Source organism: Zonotrichia leucophrys, chromosome 4 (assembly GCF_028769735.1).
Source record: "Zonotrichia leucophrys gambelii isolate GWCS_2022_RI chromosome 4, RI_Zleu_2.0, whole genome shotgun sequence".
NCBI lineage: Eukaryota > Metazoa > Chordata > Aves > Passeriformes > Passerellidae > Zonotrichia > Zonotrichia leucophrys.
Genome location: NC_088173.1, coordinates 20964356 through 20985905, shown reverse-complemented (window position 1 = coordinate 20985905; position 21550 = coordinate 20964356). Strand labels below are relative to the sequence as shown.

The window sequence follows — 21550 nt, the reverse complement described above, 5'->3', positions numbered from 1 at the left end:
GTGTGACAAAGCCCTAACCTGTGTGTTCAGAAGAGGCTCAGAAAGGCTTCTTGCAGGGAAGTCAGGAAACATGAGAATCCTGATCCCAGGACAGAGGTGCACAGGGAAAATGACTCCTGAGCTCAGCAAGGATGAGCAGGAAGAATGCTCCCATTTACAGTTCACCCTGTTGATCAGGTGCTGGGGCAAAAATCACCTGACATCCATTCTCAGGAGACAGTGTGGCACACTGCCAGATGGGCTGCATGATTTAAGGCTGTACCTCAAGCAGGGCAAATGTTGACATAGGAAGAATTAGGTTGCTATCCCATTAGAGACCCCCAAATCTTAGGACACACACACCTGGCTCAAAGCAGGTGAAGCAGAGAGAGCCAGCATGCTCCTCTAAAGTTCCTCTACACCTACTCTGTATGAGCACCTAATTCAGCTTGGTCAAAAATTTGCAGCAAAGTAACTGGAAAGTTTCTCAACTGAGTGAATTTTCTTTTTGCACTACATTAAAGAAGAGGGCTTTAAAAAAAAAAAAAAAAAAAAAAAAGGAGGAAAAAAGCCATAAAATTCACAGGGATTTTTTGTGATGGGAAAAACGCACTGTGACAATCCTAATTAAAAAAAACCCATGGCTGTTTTTGTACATTGTATCTCATTGTGAAAATACACACCCTTTGAAATATGAAAATTGTTGCAATGTGAGAGAGAAATAATTTCGGGAAACCCCTGTCAAGTTATTAACAACACATTCCATGGAGAAGCATGAAAAAAAGGAAATCTCATAAAATACAAAAGGCCAAAGCTCTGAAAGAACCTTCTGTCTTATAATTAATTTTCTACATTCTGCCTCTGTTCTCAAGCACAGAAAACTCTTTCTAAATTAAATTATCTTCTAGTAGAGAAATACATGGAATTATAATGCACAAGAACACATTGCTACTTTAATATTCTACACTATTTATAAGACAGCACAAGGCACAGTGTTTCACTTTTAAATACTGGCAACCCAAATAATTTTAATTTCTTAGGCATTTATCTATGTCAAATTTAGAACATATGAAATTCACCATAACATCCTGAGATATTTTTGCTTAGAAATATATCACATCAGATTTCCATTTATGTTGCATTTACATTTATATCCATTTTAAAGACCCTCTTGTCTGCCAGAATTATTTAAATTGACCTTGCTGAAGGAAAGTAGGGTCTATATTGTATTTTTAAAAGCCAATTATTCAAAAAGACATTGATAACATAGCAAAGTACACTGTATGACACAGAACCTCAGCTGGCTGATATTGTTGTAATTTCATTTACAGCAGTCCAGTTATATGGTTTCCCTCAACTGGGATCTAGCCACGAATATTTAGTTTAATTACAGGATATATATTTTAAGCAGTAACAGAGGTCTATTGCGTATATTTGGCAAATGTTTCCACGCTCCAACCAACTGTGAGTTTGGAAGCTAAACATACCAATTATACCCAACCTATATTCATACCCTTCTTTTAAATTTTGCAGGTCTTGATTAAACCATCCTTTGGCTTTGGAGATTGTCCAGGTTTTTGCAATTGCACCTGAACACAAAGTATTATGAGGCTGTACATAATTTATAGAGATCAACACTAATTACTATGAAAAGATTCAGGTGGCTCAATCTCTTACTTTTTTAATAGCAGACCTAAATTTCTCTGTCACCTGTGAGGATGGAATTGCACCTTGCCCAGACAGCAAGCAGTGCTATCTCCCTCTAGATTCTGGACATAGGTCTCAAGGAGGATTTACATGGTTCACAGGCTCGGAACAGATGGTGCATTTCATCCCAGTAACAGTAACTCCTCTCACTGATGCCAGATAAAAATGGGTTTTGGATTTTTTAAATTAAAAAGCCTGCGTTATTAAAACCAGCTGTAATCATTTGGGACTGAAGCCCCATTTATGTTTTCATTTGCTGTGCTGAAGCATCAGTTATCCCATTGTGCTCTGTGGAATTACTGCAGGGTTTTATTCTTGTAAATGAGAGCAGAATTTCTTTCTTAATCCTGTCTTTGAAACTAAGTGATTACAGCCCAAATTGCCTCTTTGAATGAAACAACTGTATGCCCCATTTAAACATACTCTATAGGTTTCACATTATTCTTTTTTTGCAAACCTACACTGATTTTACAGGATTTTAATGTTGATCAAAGATGCATTAAAAAAAAAAAAGTCCTCTTCAAATCAGAATTTCCTAATTTTATTCTTTGGTGGATATTGTCTGTAATGACAGTGCCCTGTGGTTCATATTGTTTCTAATGGTCTTAAATGGACACTCCTCAAAACTACTTCTTTGAAAAAAAATCAATAAGTAAACCTTTGTGCTGAAGCACAGAACTGTACAAAGAAAACAGAACAAAAACAGCTGATGAAAACCATAGGTAGTAGCAGGTCTGACTATGTCTTAAAATAAAATTCAGATATAACTTCTGTGAACATTAAAGCTGTAAAAGGGGCAAAATTCAGAGCGCATAATTTCAAAGTGACAACAATCAAAGTTCCTTGGAAAAGAAAGAAAAACATTACTCTTTTTGTTCTTATTATGTAATTGTGCTTGTCCTTGGACACACTTCACCTGCAATCACACTTCTTGCAGTTTGATGTAGAATTTCTATTACTTCTTTATATTTTTTCATCGTCATCACTATTTATTTTTTTAAATGTGATGGGGCTTGCCTGCCTTAAAGAGGTTTTTGAAACATCAGTGTGCATGGTGGACATGGCTATAGTCTCATAGTCCTCCTCACGGGAGTGGAAGTGACACAAATGAAAAAAAAACTGCAGGTCCCTTTGGAAGTTCTTATTGAGAAACCCGTAGAAGATGGGATTCACACAGGTGGAGATCATGGCAGTGAGGTGGCAAATCAAGAACAACAGGTTGTGGCTGCAGGTAGCAACAGGCAGAATTTCATGATTCCAATCAAACACGATATTGAAGATGGTGAGAGGCAGCCAGCAAACTGCAAATGCGACCACTATTGATATCAGCATGATGTTGATCCTTTTGGTTTCAGAGGATCTGTACTTACTGTCTCTCATCTTGTCCATCATGTTGTTCCTTTTTTTTAACCGTATGTATATCTGCAGGAAATTCAACAAAGAGAAACACATGGGGTAAATTAACCTACCACTGTCATCTTTGCAAGAATAAACAAACATCAGGTAGAATGAAGTACATTTTGCAAGAGCATTCTATCTTACCTTCAGGTAGCAAATAAATATAAAACAAAGCGGTCCAAAGTACTGAATCACCAAAAGCGTTGTGGTATAAGAAAGCCTGGCAGTGTCCCAGGGGAACAGGTCCAAGCACACATATTTGTCCTTATATTCATCAAATGTTACATTTCTGAAGGGCTCATCTGTCAATACGTGGTAGATCAGGAAAGGCAAGGAGGAAGCTGTGGCTAAAATCCATATGGCAGCAATCCCCATGTAGGCATGTCTGTTGTTGGGCCTCCAGCCGCGGGGATTGATGATCAGCTGATGGCGCTCAATGGCAATGAGGACTAAAGAAAAGACCGAGACGGTGATGGAGGCACATTGCACAAAAGGGTTCAGCTTGCACATGGCCTCCCCAAAAATCCAGTGGTCCATTAAAGTGTACACGAAGGTAAAGGGAAGACACATGATGGTCACTAGGAGATCAGAAAATGACAGGTTGACAATGAGGATGTTGGTAACATTGCGCATCTCCTTTTGCTTTAAAATAATGACAATCAAGGCCAGATTCCCAGAGACCCCCAGAATTATCACCGTCCCATAAGCCAAGGCCAAAGTGAAGACCATGGCCAAAGGCACATGGCAATCTTCGTCATCAAACTGCAAGATCTGCGAGTTCATCTCCGAAAAATTCGGGTGACCGGAAATATTTCCCAGTGGGGCGAGAACCGAGGTATTCATGTTCTTTCCAACTCGCCGCCGACCTTCGCCGCCGCCGCGTTCATCCAGAGCGCTTCGAGCTCAGGACACGCCCGCCGGCCCCGCAGCGGAGCCCGGGCCGAGCCCGCTCCTCAGTCTCAGCGCCGCATCTCCCTCGCCGCACCTGGGGACAAGGGAAGCAGCGGCGCCGGTCACGGCCGGGCACAGCGCCTGCCCCGGGCGGGGAGCGGCGCGCCCGTGTCCCGCGGCAGCCGAGCCGCCCGCGCCCGCCGCTCCCTCCGCTCCGCTCCCTCCGTTCCTCTCCCTCCGCGGGGCCGCGCAGAGGCAGCGGGCAGGACCCGGGCGCAGGACGGCAGCGGGAACACGCGTCCTGCCCGGCCCGTTCCCGCCGGCACAAGTCGCACGGAATAGCGAGCCGGGAAGGGATTTCAGCCTTCCCACCAGCGCAGCCTCCACTTTATGTTTTACATCTCCTTTTCACAAGTTTAATCTGCAAACGTCTGCTTTCTTAAACTGCTCTACATGAAATTATATCCAGGCGTCACATGAGGAGGAGGGGAAAGCCCAACTGACTAATGTGACGGATGGGAAAATGACTCAATTGCTGCTTTTTTTTTTCCGAAGCACATATACTTGATGTTGAGCGGCCAAGTGCCCTCAGCAGCACTGGCACTAAATCAAAGGTAAATCAGGAACTCTGAACATCTTAATCTTATCTAGCAGGGCTGTGGAGCAAAGAAAGAAGAATACAGGACAAAAGACAAAACTCGGCAAATTTTATCACCCCAGAAAATTTCTTTAGCCATGCAAGGGAAATAGGCATGCTTAAATAACCACCCCCTTGCAAGGCCTTGGCTTTTAAAAATCCGAAAATCAAGCATATGTGTTCAGAACGCAAATAAAAAGTAAAATCAAACTAATTGATATGCAATTAAAAATCAATTAATTGATAACCTGACACACCTTTACTTCAACTTGCCATTAGTGCCACTGAATCTGGGCATCATTAGTGGCTCTGCATTCCACACTGAGTCTGGAACTTTCTCTCTGCCCACTCCTGTGAGCTAAATTTATTGCTCACTTAACCTTATGGTAATGGAAGTAATGCCACTTAAAATTCACACAAGTGGGTTTCAAATGCGACTTCATATGGCATTTATCAGAAAAGCTGTAAAAACATTGCCCACTAAAACATACTTTAATAGAAGTTACCCTGAATAGGTGAGCTTTTGTTCTTAAATGATACTCGATAAAAATCTCTGTGCTATGTAAATCTCTGGAGAGGAATTGTCTTTGTCTCTTACTGGTGGCAGACACCCTTTTAGCAGCCTCACGCTGGGCACCACAGCTGGGGCAGTGTGTGAGGGCTGGGCTTGGAGCTGCAGCTCCTCCCGAGGGTCAGCCAAAGGGTGACCGAGCCAATGCCATGCCTGTCGCTGCTGGCAGGAGCTAGCCCCTGCTGGCTCTTCTGGCTCTTTCAGTCAGCACAAGGCTACATGAAACTGCGACAGGCAGTGGAGCTCGCCTCTGAGTGGCATTTTACTGTGAGAGTTAACAGCAGTGATTTCAGACAAAAGGCTTCTCTGTCTGTTTGATTACTCTGATTTTCAAGCTATCTAGGTATGCACCTGAGTATCACCTCTCAGACCTTCTGCTAAGTTAATTTATCAGATCTCCTAGTCCAAGAAATCTGTTTTAAGGTCTAGTAAAGAAATTTCTACCCCAAGATTCCTTGAAGCACCACTTCTGTCACAGCCAGAAGTGCTTTACACAAATGTAAAGTGTGTGGCTGATGCGGAGAGCCAGGGCTCCTCAATTCCCACAGTGTAACTTTATCAGAGCCTGAAAATCAACACCTGGATTTAATCATGAACCCCACCACCACTTGTGTGGCACAAGGTGGGCACTCCAGCCCTGTGACTTGATAGAATGATGGCAAGAGCAGGCAAGGAGCTGTGTCCTGCAAGGAGGGAACTGGGCAGGTTCTTTCACCAGCCGGGACCAAACTGCCCCCAGCGATAAGGTGTCCAGGGTTTTTCAACTCCCTTGGCCAAGCTGTGCTCTTGCTTATTTATTAAATATCAAACTCAAAACCAGAACATGCTACTGCCCCTTCTCCCCTCATTTTTCCCTTAGCAGAGATGCAACCTCTCTGATGTGTGCAGGAGTGTATCCAGCAGCCAGCCCACCACTGCCAAGTGAAGGGGAGTCCCCATCATTCCTGTCCTTCTGCAAAATGGACCAGACAACAAAGGAGCATAAAGTTCAGTCTCCCAGACAGCTGCACTGCTCCTTGTCTCCTAAGTCAGGAAGGAGATCCCTCCCCACTCTGAGTGATGTCTTGGCATAGGGAAAACCCATAGCCCTGCAAACCCCTCTGGGTGATTGCAGTCACACACAAGCACACCGTTCTGACTCTCCTTGAGAGATTTTGGGCAGAAGTTTAGCACCAGCAGACAAAAAGGGTGAAATAATGTGCTGCTAGGTGAATGGAAATGTACAGTTAAACTATCGGAGCTGTTCAAAAGCAAGAGCAAAATGCTGTCAGCCCAAGCTGAAGGTTCACCCAGCTGCTCAGAAGTTCTACCTGGAACCTAATCCTCTCTTGGATTTTGTCACTTGCATCTAGGACAGCAAGCAGACACCAGCCTCACTGGCACACAAGCACTCAGAGTCATGGAAAAGCAACCATGGGGGAAACTCACCTTGCAACTGCTCTGCCCGTCTTTGGTCTGCTCAGGGGGTGGCCCAGGAGGCTGGATGGAGAAGGAGCTGGGAAAGGAGAAGGATCCTTTGGTATTTCTCCAGTCAGATCCTAAAGATTGGTGAGGAAGGCTGGAGACTCCCCCTTAAAGCTGAACTCCACCTTACCCCAGTATCACATGATGGTGCTCTACGGAGCAGATCCTGAAAACCACATTGCAAGCGCATCACCTTTAAACTGCACATCTGGGGGTGGGTTGCCTAGTAATTCCGAAAGAAATGCAATTAAATATTGAAACAAAAGAGGGGGGCTGGGGGCAGAGCGCTGGGAAAAGCTCAGGAAGGGAGACAGTTTCAAATCGGTCTGCCTGTTTCATTTTATCTGCAAGTTATTGCCATCTTGTGGCCAAACGAAAGATGGAAATAGAAACTCCTATTAGAAGTCCTGTTAGAAAAGGGGACGAGGAAGAGATTTTCAGCATAAGGAGCAAGTTGCAAAGTTTGGGTTTGGTTTTTTAAACCAGTACAGCTAGCTTCTGCTCTTCATTTATCATGAATAGCGATGACTGGACCAATAAGAAATGTCAAGTTCCTGAAACATCTTGCTATTTCACTCAGAAAAAGCACTGCCCTGATCCTCTTCAATGGGCATAAAAGACACAGTAAATTGGGAAGTCTGTGAGAAGTTACCCAGACAAATGTAAGAAACACTTTGAAAATGCCTTGACAAAAGCTGCAGATTGTAATAGGAGTTTGTATTTATTGGAAAACAGAAGTTCCCTAGTTTGTCCAAGGTCCCAGATTGAATTTTCCTGTGTAAGGAGTTGCATGCTCTCACATTCTTACCCACAGGCATGCATCTATTATATGACAACACTGTTGCGGAATTAATAACTCTCAACTGAGAAATCAGCCTAATTATAGCTAAAAAAATCAGTAGCACAGAATCAATGATTGTGACATTTTTTTGTAGAAGAAGCCACACGGGAACATTTCAGACCCCAGCATAAGGCTGATGTTTGCACTCTATTTACAGGCACTCGGCTCCACTGCATTGTAATTGCAGTCCTCGATGTAAGAAAGACAACTGCAGGCACGCTGCAAGGCTGCTGAAAGCCGGTAGCCGTGGTGCTGCTGACATTTTAAGAGCAGCAGCCAGAAGGAAAGTGCAGGCTGTATACAATGCCTGACAGGAACTCCAGTCCTATGTAGGTCATTAGCATGTGTGCCTTTGAGTGAGCAAAAGTGGGTACGCTCAGGCAGGGATCCAAGCTGAAGGTCTCATAAAAAGCATATTTCTGTCTGAAGCAGTGACACTCTTGGACATGTACAACTGAGACTTCTCATAGCTTTGGATGTGGAATGATATATCACATTGTCCTATAAAAATATTTTTAAGGGAAATAGATGTATTGCCAGGCAGAGTAAAATCTTTGTTGGGTTTTTTTGGGGGTTTTTTGGGGTTTTTTTTTGTTGGTTGTTTTTGTTTTGTTTTGTTTTGTTTTGTTTTGTTTTTTTTAATGCCAGAATGTTCCCACTACTTCCTTGTAATGTGCTTACCCATATGGTCAAGACGGCTATTTAAAAATTATAAGCATTCTGTGACACAAAATTGTTGTACTCTGCTAACAGGTATCCAAGGCAGAGATACGTTTTTAAGATCAGTTCAGAATAAGAGACCGGAGTTTACGTGGCAAACTGGGGAGCTGCAGGGGTGGCTTTTGTAAGAAGAGTACACCCACATTGACCAGAACCATTTTCATCTGACTCCAAAATCCCCCCACAGCCTGTGGTGAGAACCATGGTGACAAAAGCTGCTCGCTGGCAGCTCATGCAAGACCATGGCAGGAGCAGATATCCATGCTGTGGTCCACAGAGAACAGTCTGTTCCTGAAGGACTGAAATCCAGGCGAACACCATGAGGAGGGAGGAGTAGCAGAGAAAAAGGGTGATGAATTGACCAGAACTCTCATTCCCTGTCCCTCTGCGCCACTCAGAGGGGTGGGAATGTAGAGCAGGTGGGAGACAAGAGTGATGTTGAGCCTGGGAAGACAGGGATGTAGGGAGTTGAATTCTGCCTGTTTCTCACCATCCTATTCTAAGTTTAGATTTAAATGATGTACCACAAAGTTATTCATTTACAAAATGTCAATTTTTCAGAAATGTCTGAATTTTCAGATACATATGATCTGCTTTCTCCTCCATTTTGTCATTAGTCATGAGGATCTCCATTTCAGCAGCAAATTAAGTGATACATAATACTTCACTTTTTAATGGTTAATACATACAGGAATTTCAAACATTGCATAAACATGGGCAAAGCAAACCCCAAAATGCCCCAGTTATACCATGCAAATATAATAATTACCTATAAAAGATCAAAAATTGAGCCTACATGTCACTCAGTGTCCTGAACTCACAGTGATAACTACAAATATCCATGGGATTATTGACGCTACAGACAGATGCTAGGTCAGGCATTGAACAGTGTGTGTGTAGAGCAATGGAAAGCACTGCCTTGGTCCCTGACATGTTCTACATATAAGTGTATGTACATAAATACACACATACACACATACATACACATATTTTTATATGTATTTATATGTACACGCATGCTATAAGCCCAGCCTTGCTAAAAGCTTTCTGCCTAACCATGCTGTTTTGTGTCCACCTCAAATGACTAAATCAGTCGGAGCTATATCAGTCATCTCTGAAGCATTTCACATACATGTGAGCACTAATACATGTGAACACTAAAAAATAATCACTCTAAATTAATAAAAAAATGCTGATTATTTTAATTTCTTTTCATTCATAACTTTCCATTATAGCAGTATAAAATACATTTGGTGCATCGGATATGCTCCATAGGAAAATCTGGCATGAGCAGACCCTGGCTATCTTGTGCATCTCCAGTCTCAACACCAAGCTGATGGTCTCCATCTGGAGCGCCAAGCTCACAAAGATGTCAAAAAATTCCTCATAACTCTTATTTTATTGATGATGACTGTCAGAACATGAGAACACTGGAGTAGCAAGATAACTATTGTGTTAAAGATTATCCCCTTCCAGGGAATACATTTTTCAGCACATCAAAGGCACCCTGGATTGGATGACTTTGTTTGTATGCATGTGTTTGTTTGTGTGAAGGCATGACATTGCAAAAAGAGAGTAAGTACAATAAACAGAACACAAGGATTTCAATTAAGGAAATAGAACAGCTTGAGTAAAAGAATACAGAAATGCTTTGAAGCAAAACCACTGAGAAGGGAATGAGATGTGTTTTAAAAAACATATAGAAAAAAATTGACTAAGATTTAAATCCATTAAAATTTTTTCTCACTGCAAAACTCAGAAAACATTTCATAAAATGAGGCTGTTGTTTTTATTGTAATGTATCTTTGTGTGTTCAGGCAATGCAATCCCTCCCTAAAATTTAAAATCCAGTAAGTGAAAGAACACCAGGAGGGTCATTTGTCTCTTCTGTTCTGTATAAAACAAACTGAAGTCACCACTACGGAAATAAATGGAAACACTCTCTGAAGGGGTTTTTAAACTTTATTTTTTATTGGTTTTATATTTTAATAATGAACATCAGTGCCATTGAAATAATTGCATTTCACACTACTCTGTTCAAAGATAAGGGAACTCATGGTCCTTGGGGCAAAAGTCTGTCATCAGTAGACTAAATAGGCCTTTCGCTGTTGAGTGTGATTTGAATTGCAGCAAATTCTCTCTTTGGCTAAGAGCATGTTTATTCTGACATAACTGCATCTGACACCAAACATAACAATACTTCATTTGACTGCTAATGTCAAAAACCCAAAAATCTGCATGAATGATTATGTGGTGTTCATCTCTGCTGTCATTCTTGCTGCTACAGTTCAATTTTCAACAATACAGCCAAGCTGACTAATGAAATCTATCCTGATCACATGAAGTATTGCTTAAAGGCTGCTTGAGCTATAAACTAAATTATGTCCACCTGGCTAAAACACTAAGTCATGTTTTCTGCTATGGGCACCCCATTGTCTATTTAGAATTCAAACGCCTATACACTCATACAAAAGCTCTCATCTGGCATCAGATGAAGCAGAAATAGGCCCCACACATGAACATTCAGGCAGGTCAATGTGTATAACACCAGCCAAAAAATGAGATGGCACGTTAGGAAGCAAAACTTATTAATTACAGGCTCAGTCTTGGAAGTATTTTATTAGCTAGCCCTCAGGAGTTCTGCCTTTCATTGCACAGACATCTCAACCACTGCCACCTTCTCAGAAGTCCAAGGCTTGCTGCTTTATGTAAGCTAAGAATCTGTGGAAGGGATGGACCAAACAGAAGCCAGACATTGGTGGTATTTTTCATAGTGTTTTATTAGAATTTTTCTGGGCATGAAGTGGTTGGGTGAAGAATTTTAACCAACACAAATGCTTTATATGTATCTCACAAAATCCCTCAAATTCTGTAGCAGCTATGTCCTACTGCTTAAACTGTTTTGCCCATGGATTGGTAGCAGACTTTACAATAACACTAGACTTTGTCTCATGACAAACTCTGACTTTGGTGATTGACTGCATGCTGAGGAACTGGATATTAGGTGCTTTAGACCTTTGGTTTTGTGGCATTTATCAGTTCTCACAGATTTCCATTAGGATTTGAGTCTTTATATCTTCCACAGTTTGCCTTTAGAGGTAAAATTTTCTAGGATATTGGAATGATTCTCCCAAAAGAAAGATACATTTGGGACTGCAGTAAGAAACATGACAAAACTAATTTGAATTCATATAGACACAGAGTTTTCTCTTGTAATTTCTGTTGTATGCTTCTGACTGAGGAATCCCAGCCTTCTCTCTCTGATGCACCATTTTTCCCCAGCTCCCCCAGAGGAGGTACCTTTCATCATCACCATCCCTTACTTCCTCAAGGACTCCTTTGTGCTCTCAACAATCATATGGGAGCTGGTCTCTAGGGAACCTGTGCTGTGATCTGCTGTCACTCCTGACATTTGATATCTCTAATGGCCATACCTTTTCTATCTCTAGATTATTGATTTCATTATTCAGTAATGTTACTGGCAAGACAGAGGTACACAAATAGTAGAAAGGAAAAAATTATAGTGGTCTGAATAGCAGTTGTCTCTGATGTGTGCAAGTATCAGGGATGAAATGCACAGACACAGTTGAGGAAAATGTGGTGTTATTTACAGGTCTGTGGGGAATAAAACAAATAATCTCACACCTGCCAATACATTACTGGCTGATGAACCCCTTTAAAATAAGACAATCAACAAACAAAAAAAAGCAGAATATTTTACTCTTAGAGGGAATTGCTTTGAGGAAGGATTACTTGTCTTACTGACTACTCCTGCTAAGAAGCACATATTTTCTGGAGGCTCCTTGGGAAACTGTACTAGGTGACCTTAGAAATGGCTTAACATGGTGGTAGGCTGTTTGTACCTTTATGAAGGTACAATGGCATCCCACATAAATCACACTTGTGCAATATAAGAAAGTTTAATTTCCCACTGGGCTCTGCCAGCAAATTTAGACTACTTGTAAAACACACTATCAGTCTGCTGTAGCCAGCAGTTTCCATAGAAAGATGTAGTATCTTTAAAACTACACTTTTTCCAGAAGAGATCTTCCACTTCAAGCAGTGGAGCCAGCAATGTGGGAAGCTCTCCTGGAACAAGAGAAGTAGGGAAAGTGTTCATTGTGCCCATCATGTGTTACAGCTGTAGTGGGTTTCTATCTATAGGTCAAAAATTTGCGTGAAAGTCTTCAAAGCCATCAGTGTTATGTGGGAAGATGGTCAAAAATGCTAAGAACAGCTACTCAGGCCTAAAAAGGATTAATTCTGTTCTCCGTTGTGACTAACAGGAGAGTTGTGTTAACACCATGAGATGGATTGGCACGTCACTTCCAACTGGCAGCTCCCTGTGCTCCACTTGCACATGCAGTGATTCACCAGCAGTGGGTGGTGAATTATGCAGAAGCAGGCAAAAGAAGATGGGATGAAATCTTCAAAAGAAGATAGGATGAAATCTTCTTTACCATCCTGAGCTTATCTGCTGAAGATGATTTGTTCCTGGATGGCTCAATGGGTATTTTCACAATACCCAGGTTAAATAAGGAACCTACCTGGACTTTTCAAAGGTTATTTTACAATATGATTGATCCAGTTGTTTTGTCTTTGTGTGGTACAGTCTTTCACAGGCTAATTATAGGGATGGCTTTTCTGCAGTGCTGTGTTAATATCAACTGTCAAAGTAGCACCTCAGCAAATGGGAAAGTCATTACATTTCTGTGTCAGATTCTGCCACTTGCGCTCCCAGGGACCCACATGTCACTGAGTTCTGCTGTAGCTCCGTAATAGGACTATGATCAATGATTCTTCTTGTGCTAGAAGATAACAGCTGCTGAGAGTAGCAGAGTTTGTCTTTTCATGCTTTGTACTGACATACTCAACAGTTTTTAGGCTTTAAAATATTGCTCACATAAGAAAATGCCCTGCTTTCTCACTGATTGTTCGCATAAAATTAAAACGACCCTTCATATATTTTGCTCTGTAAGAACCGAACTCAGCTCAGCGAGGAAAACTGTTTGGGGCGAAAACCATTGCCTTCCACCTGTTCTAAAATAAACATTAAAGGGTATTTGAGCAGGAGGGATAAAAACCTCCGGAGCTCTGCCCAGCGTTCAGTGATTGCCTGTCTGTGTTCGCGCCTCGCTGTGTCCCGAGACTCGCGGCGCGTTTCACCTTGGCAAAACGCCGCGCCCCGAGTGCCGGGCGAGGCGCTGAGAGCATCCCCTCAGCACCGGCGAGCGCGAGGTGTATTTACCGTCTCGCTGTATTTCCATGGAAACTCTGATTGTCACACCGCGCGGCGCTGAATTACCGGGCTCCAGGGCTGCCTGGAGCGGCCTCCCGAAGTGCCCCCCCGCTGCAGCCCCAGCTCGGCCGAGCGGGCGGCGGGCGCGGCACCGACGGCGGCACCCCCAGCCCCGGGGCCCGGCCCTCGGCCGCGGGCGAGCCCCGGCGCCGCCGCAGCACCCCCGCAAGATGCCACCAGCCCTGGGGGCTGCGCGCCTCCCTCCGCTTCCTCGGAGGCGCGCTCCGCCCGCCCGGGCCGGAGCCGCGAGTGCGGATCAGAGCCGTGAGCGCAAACCGGAGCCGTGAGCACAAACCGGAGCCCTAAGCGCGGACCGGAGTCGCCGCCTCGCCCTGCCCGCGCCGCCCCCGCTGCCCCTCCTCACCGCGGAGCGCCCGCAGAGGGACACGCGCGCAGGTAACGCGGAGCTCGGCTCGGCTCAGGTCGGTTCTGCTCAGCTCGGCGCAGCTCAGCTCCCCTCCCCTCACGGGGCGGCCGCGCAAGTTTGCGCGGGGCCCCGCCCTGGCACCAAGTGCGCGGGGATGAGGGAGCCACCAGCCCTGCCGCGGGTGGCGGTGTCGCGGGAATGGGATGGGATGGGATGAGGGAGCCACCAGCCCTGCCGCTGGTGGCGGTGTCGCGGCGGCCGCGGGGCGCCCGGGGCTCGGGCTGAGAACGGGAGCGCGGTTTCGGACGCGGAGCGGTGCAGAGTGGTTCCCAAAGGAGGCGTGGAAGGGTACGAATATCTGTCGTTCCCGTTTTGGGGTGGTTTGATGCTTTTGCACCCCAGGAGCCAGGAGTTGCTGTGGTCCCTGGAAAAAAAATGTAGCCAAGCGTTTCAAGTTTTCTGTTCTGGCCAGCGAATAGCCCATTATGTTCCATAGCATTTCCTTGGAGCTGGACATACAATCTTATTAGTTGGGTTCGGCATAATTTGGGAAGTTTTATTCTTATTTTCCGGGATAATGGTGTAGTTCTTTTGGTGATTCAGAGAAAGAGGCAGACCATTAATGTGTACAAAAATCGGGCTTTTTTTTGACTTCTGAAGTAATTTCAATATGTTGAATTCTTCCAGGTTCTCAGGCTAGTTTTTGCTGTTGCACATTAGGAACAAGAACATGAGAATCAGCAGCTTTTTATCCTTAGCTTGTGTAGCGAATGCAAGACTTGAGTGGTTTCAGATTTTGTCTCGGATGTTATCTCAGTCGGTATTGATGTGAGGGTATTATTTCTTCGGTTGTAACAACACAGCTCAGTGCTTTCCTAAAGCTTTGGTGGTCGTGCGGTAACGGCTACTCATATTAACTATTTACATCTGTGTGGTTGCTTAAAAACCTTCACTGACTTATTCTGTGCAGTCTTGATATTTCTCCAGTCTTATGAGGGCAGAAAGGTTGTACTTACAAATTTACACAATGTGCTTCCTTCCTGTATGTTTTCACCATGGGGTTCGGGGGGGGTTTGTTTTTGAGATTTTTTTGTGGGTTTTTTTCGGTTGTTTTTTTTTCTTCTTTTAACATTGAGAAAGGTCATCCAAGACTGTAAATTGTTCAGAGCTATAAAGGTTAATTGCCCTGTTGCAAGGATTAAACTGACTGGACTGTACAAGGACCAGCCAGTCAGAGATAACTTAATAGGTATTAATATTGTGGGATATAAGCTCTTATCCCTGAATAAACCTTAATATAAGTATTTCATCTAATTGAAGGAACATTTCCGGAGAAAAAAATTGCCTTTAGAGGATGATGGTTGCCTGCCTAACTTTTGTGCTCTTGAAAATTTCCCTTTAAATATATAGAGAAATATAAATATCCAGCCTATTAACTGTCCTAAATTATGATTTAGGGAATTTGTAATTTAAGCAATAGCTTTAAGTGAAAAAATGATGTTAAGTATAAGATGTTAAGCATGTTAAATTAGCACAGGTTTTCTGGTGCCTCTAACTCAGCTAAATGCTAACTGCAATCATTTGACTCTTACAGTAAATATTCGAATCTACCTTGGATCCTGCCACAAAACTGCAGTCTCTATTGCCTTGAGCAGCCTAGCCTCCAGCCTCAAGCATTCCAGTGAAACTACAGGAGACCTGGGCAAGCCCACACAGAGCTCCCACAGGTGTAGCTGAGCACAGTCAGGAATGTGCCATGTCCAAACCAGCATTACAGTACGGGACCTCGATTGCTTGACTGGTAGATGCAGGAGGTGAAAGTGATCCAACGTTTGGAGCTGACAGCTAGAAAACCTCCAGCAGGTACCTTCAGATTAACTAAATCTCAGCTTTGAAAACAGGCGCAAGCCACCCTGGCACTATCACGCACTTGGTTTAGAAATACACTTCAAATATGAGGTGAAGGTTTTGAAAAGGGGCTGTATTACTTAATCCTGTTTTCCACAATGGGATTTCCAGGAATTTCCATTTCCCTGAAAGTTACAGCCACGTGCTGCACTGGGATTGACCAACCAACATAAGGGAGGGTGAGCCAATCTCTGAGAACAGAAACAGCTGTTAAAACAAAGCAGGGAGATAAATACCAATAAGTGCACACAGCCCTGTGAAATCAGTGGCATGCTAAGATGACTTTGGGGACTAGAGATCAATGATATGGGAGGAAAACTTCTGTTTGCATCTTTACTGCTGCTGGCACTCAGACTGACAACAACTGGTTTCTTTTTGAGCGGGAGAAAAACCCCAGGGAGCAAGAGATCTACTTAGCATATTTTGAAATTAGGGGGAAAGCCTGATTTCTTTTTACACATCCAAAATTAAAATTCTCTTTGTGCATTTTGCAAAGGGAACCTGTGTCAGCACAGCAGTTGTCTGTTGAAACCAGTAGATTATACTGTTATTCCTTCCCTCTCTGTCTTGCTGTCACTCTGGAACTGTGACTACAGGAAGATGGTGTATAAGGGTTTTCTATGCTCCACAGACATTTTTGGTGCCCTAGGTGTCCAGCCAGGGTTTGAAGAGATCATGTTGTGACTTTTTCCAGTGCTCCTTCCTCATGGAAATGAGGACACGTGGTAGGGAAGAGTTTGTCTGTCACCTGAGTTAGAGGGCAGCCATAGCACAGAAGGAACAGAGCTGGTAAGCCCATGCTGAACTTCAGAGGCACTCCTGCTAAACTTCCTCAGTACTGATGCATCCCAACAAAATATGTCTGCTTCAGAAAACCAGCATGTTTTCTTTTTGTTTTTAAAGACATAATTTGAATTAAAACCACAATGAACCCTTCTGCTAAATCCACACTGCAAGAGCTTTATGTGGAGGTGTAAAAATCCACAGCAACTGGCAAAAATCTTTCACTTAAACCTTCAAGAAGAATTTAGTAAACATTAATTTATTAAACATGTTACAACATAACACTACATAAAATTTTGTTTCTTGGTCTTATTCATAGCATTATTTTACCTTATCCAGGGCAGAAAAAGTTATGTAGTAGAAATTTCAGCAGATTTGGAAAGTCACTGTGGTGCACATACCATTTTCAGTTGCTTACTAGCAACTCAAAAATTAGCTCAGAAAAATTAAATAAAAACTACTTCATGAGCTCAGAGTTGCATAAAGAGAAATCAAAATGAAAACTACTGATTGTATCAATGTAGAAACAGAGAGATTAGATCACTTACCAAATCTCTAGTCTGCTCCTTTCAAGTTGGTCTAGAGGAAAATGTAGACTCAGATATCACTACTTGTCTGTTATATGGGTTTCCACCATTTCACTAAAGACTAGAAGAAACTGAACAGAAATAATATGCATTAATGCCTCTCTGCTCATATACACACAATTTAATATTTCGGTTATCTAATTTCATGTATTCAGTTCATAATTCAGTTTTAGCTGTTAAAAAGCACTTTAATGTTGAGGCAAATTGGGAAGGCTGACTTCCTTTCACCTCTTTCCAACATATTACCTGCAAGGTCTTTTCACATGTATATTTCTACTCTTACTTGGAGGACTTTCATGTCACAATACAGTGAGTGAACATTCTCAGGTTGTTTTGTGGTTTGAGCTTCCCTTTGGCTCAAACCATAACCATAGGAACACACATGATGTGAAGGAAGGAGCACATCTGCATGTGTGGAGGGAGCCAAATAATATTATTGCACTTTGAAAATATCAGCATGGTACAGCTCACTGAGGATTGCTACAGTCTCAAACAGCCCTGCCTTTTTAGGTGACAGATACAGCCTTCTGCTGTATTGACATATGCTGTGGGTTTGTAGATCTTTTTTGTTTTCTCTTATGTAAGTTTTCTAAACATTAAGCAGTTTTGTACAGGACTTTGGCACTCTGGGGAATTTTGACTTTGAAATTCTAGTACATGCAAGTGTTTAAGATAAATGGAGGCTTGAACTGAATTCTCATGTCTTTCTGTTTGTTCTAAAATGAAGACTAATATATGAAGATTCAGTAGGCAGAATAACTTTGTGCTGAGCTAGGTTGAACACTAGATGATTCTGTGCTGAATAAGTAGCCGTTCACTGAATTTTCAAATGGCTGTGTGGAGTTTGCCTCCAGTTAACACTGTCCTCTCTATATTACATCCAATTACTTTAGATGTTTTTTAGTTTTCCTGTCTGCTTGAGCACAGTTAAACTATATTCAGCACTCAGTAGAAGATGATTTCTATACACACATCAGGAATTCCATCTTGGATTACTGACAGTGGATTTCCTGATGCTTTTTGAAAGCTCTCACCTGTTTTTTGTTAGTTGTCTAGTGGCAAGGTAAGAAACACTACTGCAGTTGTTAGCATATGCATTTTCAGGTGCCTTCTTTATAATTTGCAATGATATAATGATTAGCCATCTGCCCAGATGGTGACTGTCTTTTCCTTACTCATATCAATGGGCTGTTATTCACATGAGTAATCTCACCAACTCAAGGTGTATTGCTTTTGTAGCTAACTGTTCCCTCATGGAAAGCCTGACAATATGTTCTGCAGCAGAACACAGTTAAAAGGCAGCATCATAATGCAGACCTGTAAATTGCCATTCTCCCACGTGAGCATCTAGGTAGGAGTCCTAGGAGGGCTGAACACCAAATGATAAAATCTACTTAGCTAATTCATATTGACCTGAGGTTATCTGCCTCACAGTAGACTAACATCAATAGTAATTTATTTGCATTGAGGTAAAAGGTAAATTTATGTATTTTTACATTCTGATTAACAGCAATATCATAATTTCTTCAGATGCTAATTAATGACTTTCTCGTTCTAAGCAGGACTGTAAAATGGATTTAGAATTCAAAGACCGTACCAACAGCACACATACCAAGAACACCTCTGCTGCAACAAAGAATTTTTCTGCCTGGGAAGACTATAAGAGTAGTGTTGATGACATGCAGTACTTTCTCATTGGGCTGTACACACTTATAAGTCTGGCTGGCTTTGTGGGAAATCTACTTATACTAATGGCCCTACTAAAGTGCAAGCAGAAGACAGTAATAAACATTCTCATTGGAAACTTGGCCTTTTCTGACATCTTGGTTGTGCTGTTTTGTTCACCTTTCACGCTGACATCCGTCCTGCTTGACCAATGGATGTTTGGCACTGTCATGTGCCATGTAATGCCCTTCCTCCAGTGTGCCTCGGTCTTAGTTTCAACTTTGATGTTAATATCTATTGCTGCAGTGAGGTACCGTATGATAAAGTATCCCCTCTCCAGCAATCTCACAGCAAAGCAAGGCTATTTCTTAATAGTGATCGTTTGGGCCTTTGGCTTCACAATTTGCTCCCCTCTGCCAGTTTTCCATAAAACCGTGGACCTCAGCAAAACTCTGAATTTAGAGGGACTGGAGAACAGGCTGCTGTGCATCGAGTCCTGGCCCTCTGATTCCTACAGGATCGCCTTCACGATAACCTTGCTGTTCATGCAGTACATCCTGCCGCTGGCGTGCCTGACCGCCAGCCACACCAGCGTCTGCAGGAGCATAGGGGCTAGGCTGTCAAACAAGGAAAACAAGTTTGAAGAAAAGGAGATGATAAACCTAACTCTTCATCCCTCTAAGAGTGCTGGCGCACAGGTTCAACCCTCCAGATATTCCAGGTGGAGCTGTGCCTTTGGCAGAAGGCACCACAGAAGATACAGTAGAAAGACTTCAAGTGTGATGCCAGCTATTTCAAGGCATCATCAGGATACTCATTCCAGAGATCTCCCAGAAACCTCTGACACAGAAAAAAGCCAGCTCTTTTCCTCCAGTAAATTCATCCCTGGCATCCCTATCTGTTTTGAAATGAAACCAGAAGAAAACACAGAGATCCAGAACATGATTACAGTGTCCCAGTCCATCATCAGAATTAAGACAAGATCAAGGAGGGTTTTTTGCAGACTGACAGTGCTAATACTAGTTTTTGGCTTCAGTTGGATGCCTCTTCACCTTTTCCACATTGTCACAGATTTTAATGCCACTCTCATTTCCAACAGGCACTTTAAATTAGTATATTGCATATGCCATTTGTTGGGTATGATGTCCTGCTGCTTGAATCCCATTCTCTATGGGTTTCTTAACAACAGCATAAAAGCTGATTTAATGTCCCTTATTCCGTGCTGCCAAATACCATGATTTTATGTGCCCCAAGATAAAGTAAAACAAACAAGTATGGCTTTCAAGCCTAGTGGTGTGTATAGCTGTAAAAGCTCAATTAGTTTAGTTTAGTTAGTGTGAGTTGGTTGTGATTAGTAGCATTTTTTTGTGGATGGATAGTTCTATGGCTGCATGTATTTCTTGCATTGGGCAGAAATATATGCATATGTTATAATATTCTTTTATCTGTTACATGTAGGAAATCATGCTCAGTATACAAAACCAGAACACCATTTTCATTACCCAAATTGTTGGCAACCTGTACTTTGGAATTATACAGAATATATAATGAGTAATAAATGTGAGACAGACTGCTTAGACATGTCAGTATTAACTGTCATAAAACTACAATAAAATACATATAATTTACTAAATAATTATTGTTGAGATTATTTCAGTGCCAGCTTTGACTGTTTTCTAATATAATTAAATCTCTCTGGATGTTATTAGGAAAATATTTTTCCTTAGTTCTTTGACTCATAGTTTGCAATATCTTTGCAAGATGCTTTGCTGCTTATTCCTTGGTTGCCTTATTCCCTGAAATGGGTTTGAGGGTCATTGTTCTTGCCTTGATTGTTTCCATCCCACTGTACTTATCCAATACAACTTATCTCCGATTTCCTCAGACAATTTTCACTCTGGCTTGTCATTTTATGTCATTTTCGTCCAGCCTGAATTTATCTATAGTTATGTCTTTATTCTCGCAGTGATGACACCCCTGAACCCACAACACATTTCTGATCAAAGTAAGCCTTCATTATCTAAGCAAATGATAATGGAAAGAAAAAGAAAATGGAAAGACATCAGGAATTTTTCTCTTCCTTTACCAAAATGTAAAAACTCACTTCACTTCATTATAACTGACCGACTTGCTTTGCAAAGTTATAACAGCTTTCAAATAAACATGTGCATGTGTGCCTTGGCAGATGGATGGGGAGGGGCAGAATGGATTACTTTTAAATTCAACAAAGGCAAACACAGGGTCCTGCCCCTAGGGGGGAAATAACCTGTCCCTGCACCAGGACAGGCTGGGGGTGACCTGCTGAAAGCAGCACTGCTGAGAAGGGCCTGGGAATCCTGGTGGACACCCAGCTGTCCATGAGCCAGCAGGGCCCTTGTGGCCAAGAGGCCAACGGTGTCCTGGGGTGCATTGGGAAGAACATTCCAGCTGCTCCTCTGCTCAGCTCTGGTGAGGGCACATCTGGAGTGCTGTGTCCAATTCTGGGCTCCTCAGGACAAAAGAGAGATGGAGCTTGTGGAATGGATCCAGTGGAGCACACCAAAATTGATGACCAGACTGGAGCATCTTTGTTACAATGACAGGCTGAGGGAGCTGGGCCTGTTCAGACTCAAAAAGAGACAACTGAGATAGGAACTCATCAATGTCTGTCAGTGCCTAAAAGGAGGGTGCTGCAGGGATGTTTCCAGGCTCTGCTTGGTGGTGCAGAACAATAGCACAGGAGCAATGGGCAGA

At 42.6% G+C, this 21550-nt stretch overlaps 2 protein-coding genes across 8 annotated transcripts; one reads left to right on the top strand and one right to left on the bottom strand.

Moving 5' to 3' along the window:
• Positions 1-631: 631 nt before the first annotated feature.
• NPY1R (neuropeptide Y receptor Y1) lies at positions 632-6703 on the bottom strand. Its single transcript, XM_064712246.1, has 3 exons — positions 6612-6703; positions 3229-4069; positions 632-3108 (listed from the first exon to the last, which is right to left on the bottom strand). The coding sequence occupies exons 2-3, from the start codon at positions 3925-3927 to the stop codon at positions 2650-2652; spliced, it is 1158 nt and encodes a 385-aa protein (XP_064568316.1). The 5' UTR covers positions 3928-4069; positions 6612-6703; the 3' UTR covers positions 632-2649.
• Positions 6704-13385: 6682 nt separating this feature from the next.
• NPY5R (neuropeptide Y receptor Y5) lies at positions 13386-20623 on the top strand. 7 transcript variants are annotated; one of them, XM_064710743.1, is made up of 3 exons: positions 13386-13903; positions 15469-15737; positions 18715-20623. In XM_064710743.1, exon 3 carries the CDS (start codon positions 18724-18726, stop codon positions 20053-20055), a length of 1332 nt encoding a protein of 443 aa, XP_064566813.1. In that variant the 5' UTR covers positions 13386-13903; positions 15469-15737; positions 18715-18723; the 3' UTR covers positions 20056-20623. The 7 variants fall into 7 exon arrangements, with proteins under 7 accessions (XP_064566813.1, XP_064566815.1, XP_064566814.1 ...); XM_064710745.1 differs by having other exon boundaries at positions 18712-20623; XM_064710744.1 differs by having other exon boundaries at positions 13386-13929.
• The last annotated feature ends 927 nt before the right edge of the window (positions 20624-21550 follow it).

What these genes read in the sequence shown, in the direction of transcription:
- NPY1R (XM_064712246.1), bottom strand. Translation starts at nt 3,927, where the DNA reads ATGAATACCTCGGTTCTCGCCCCACTGGGAAATATTTCCGGTCACCCG. An exon ending in TATTTATTTGCTACCTGAAG is followed by an intron (nt 3,109 to 3,228) that starts GTAAGATAGAAT and finishes AATTTCCTGCAG; the next exon opens with ATATACATACGGTTAAAAAA.
- NPY5R (XM_064710749.1), top strand. Translation starts at nt 18,724, where the DNA reads ATGGATTTAGAATTCAAAGACCGTACCAACAGCACACATACCAAGAAC.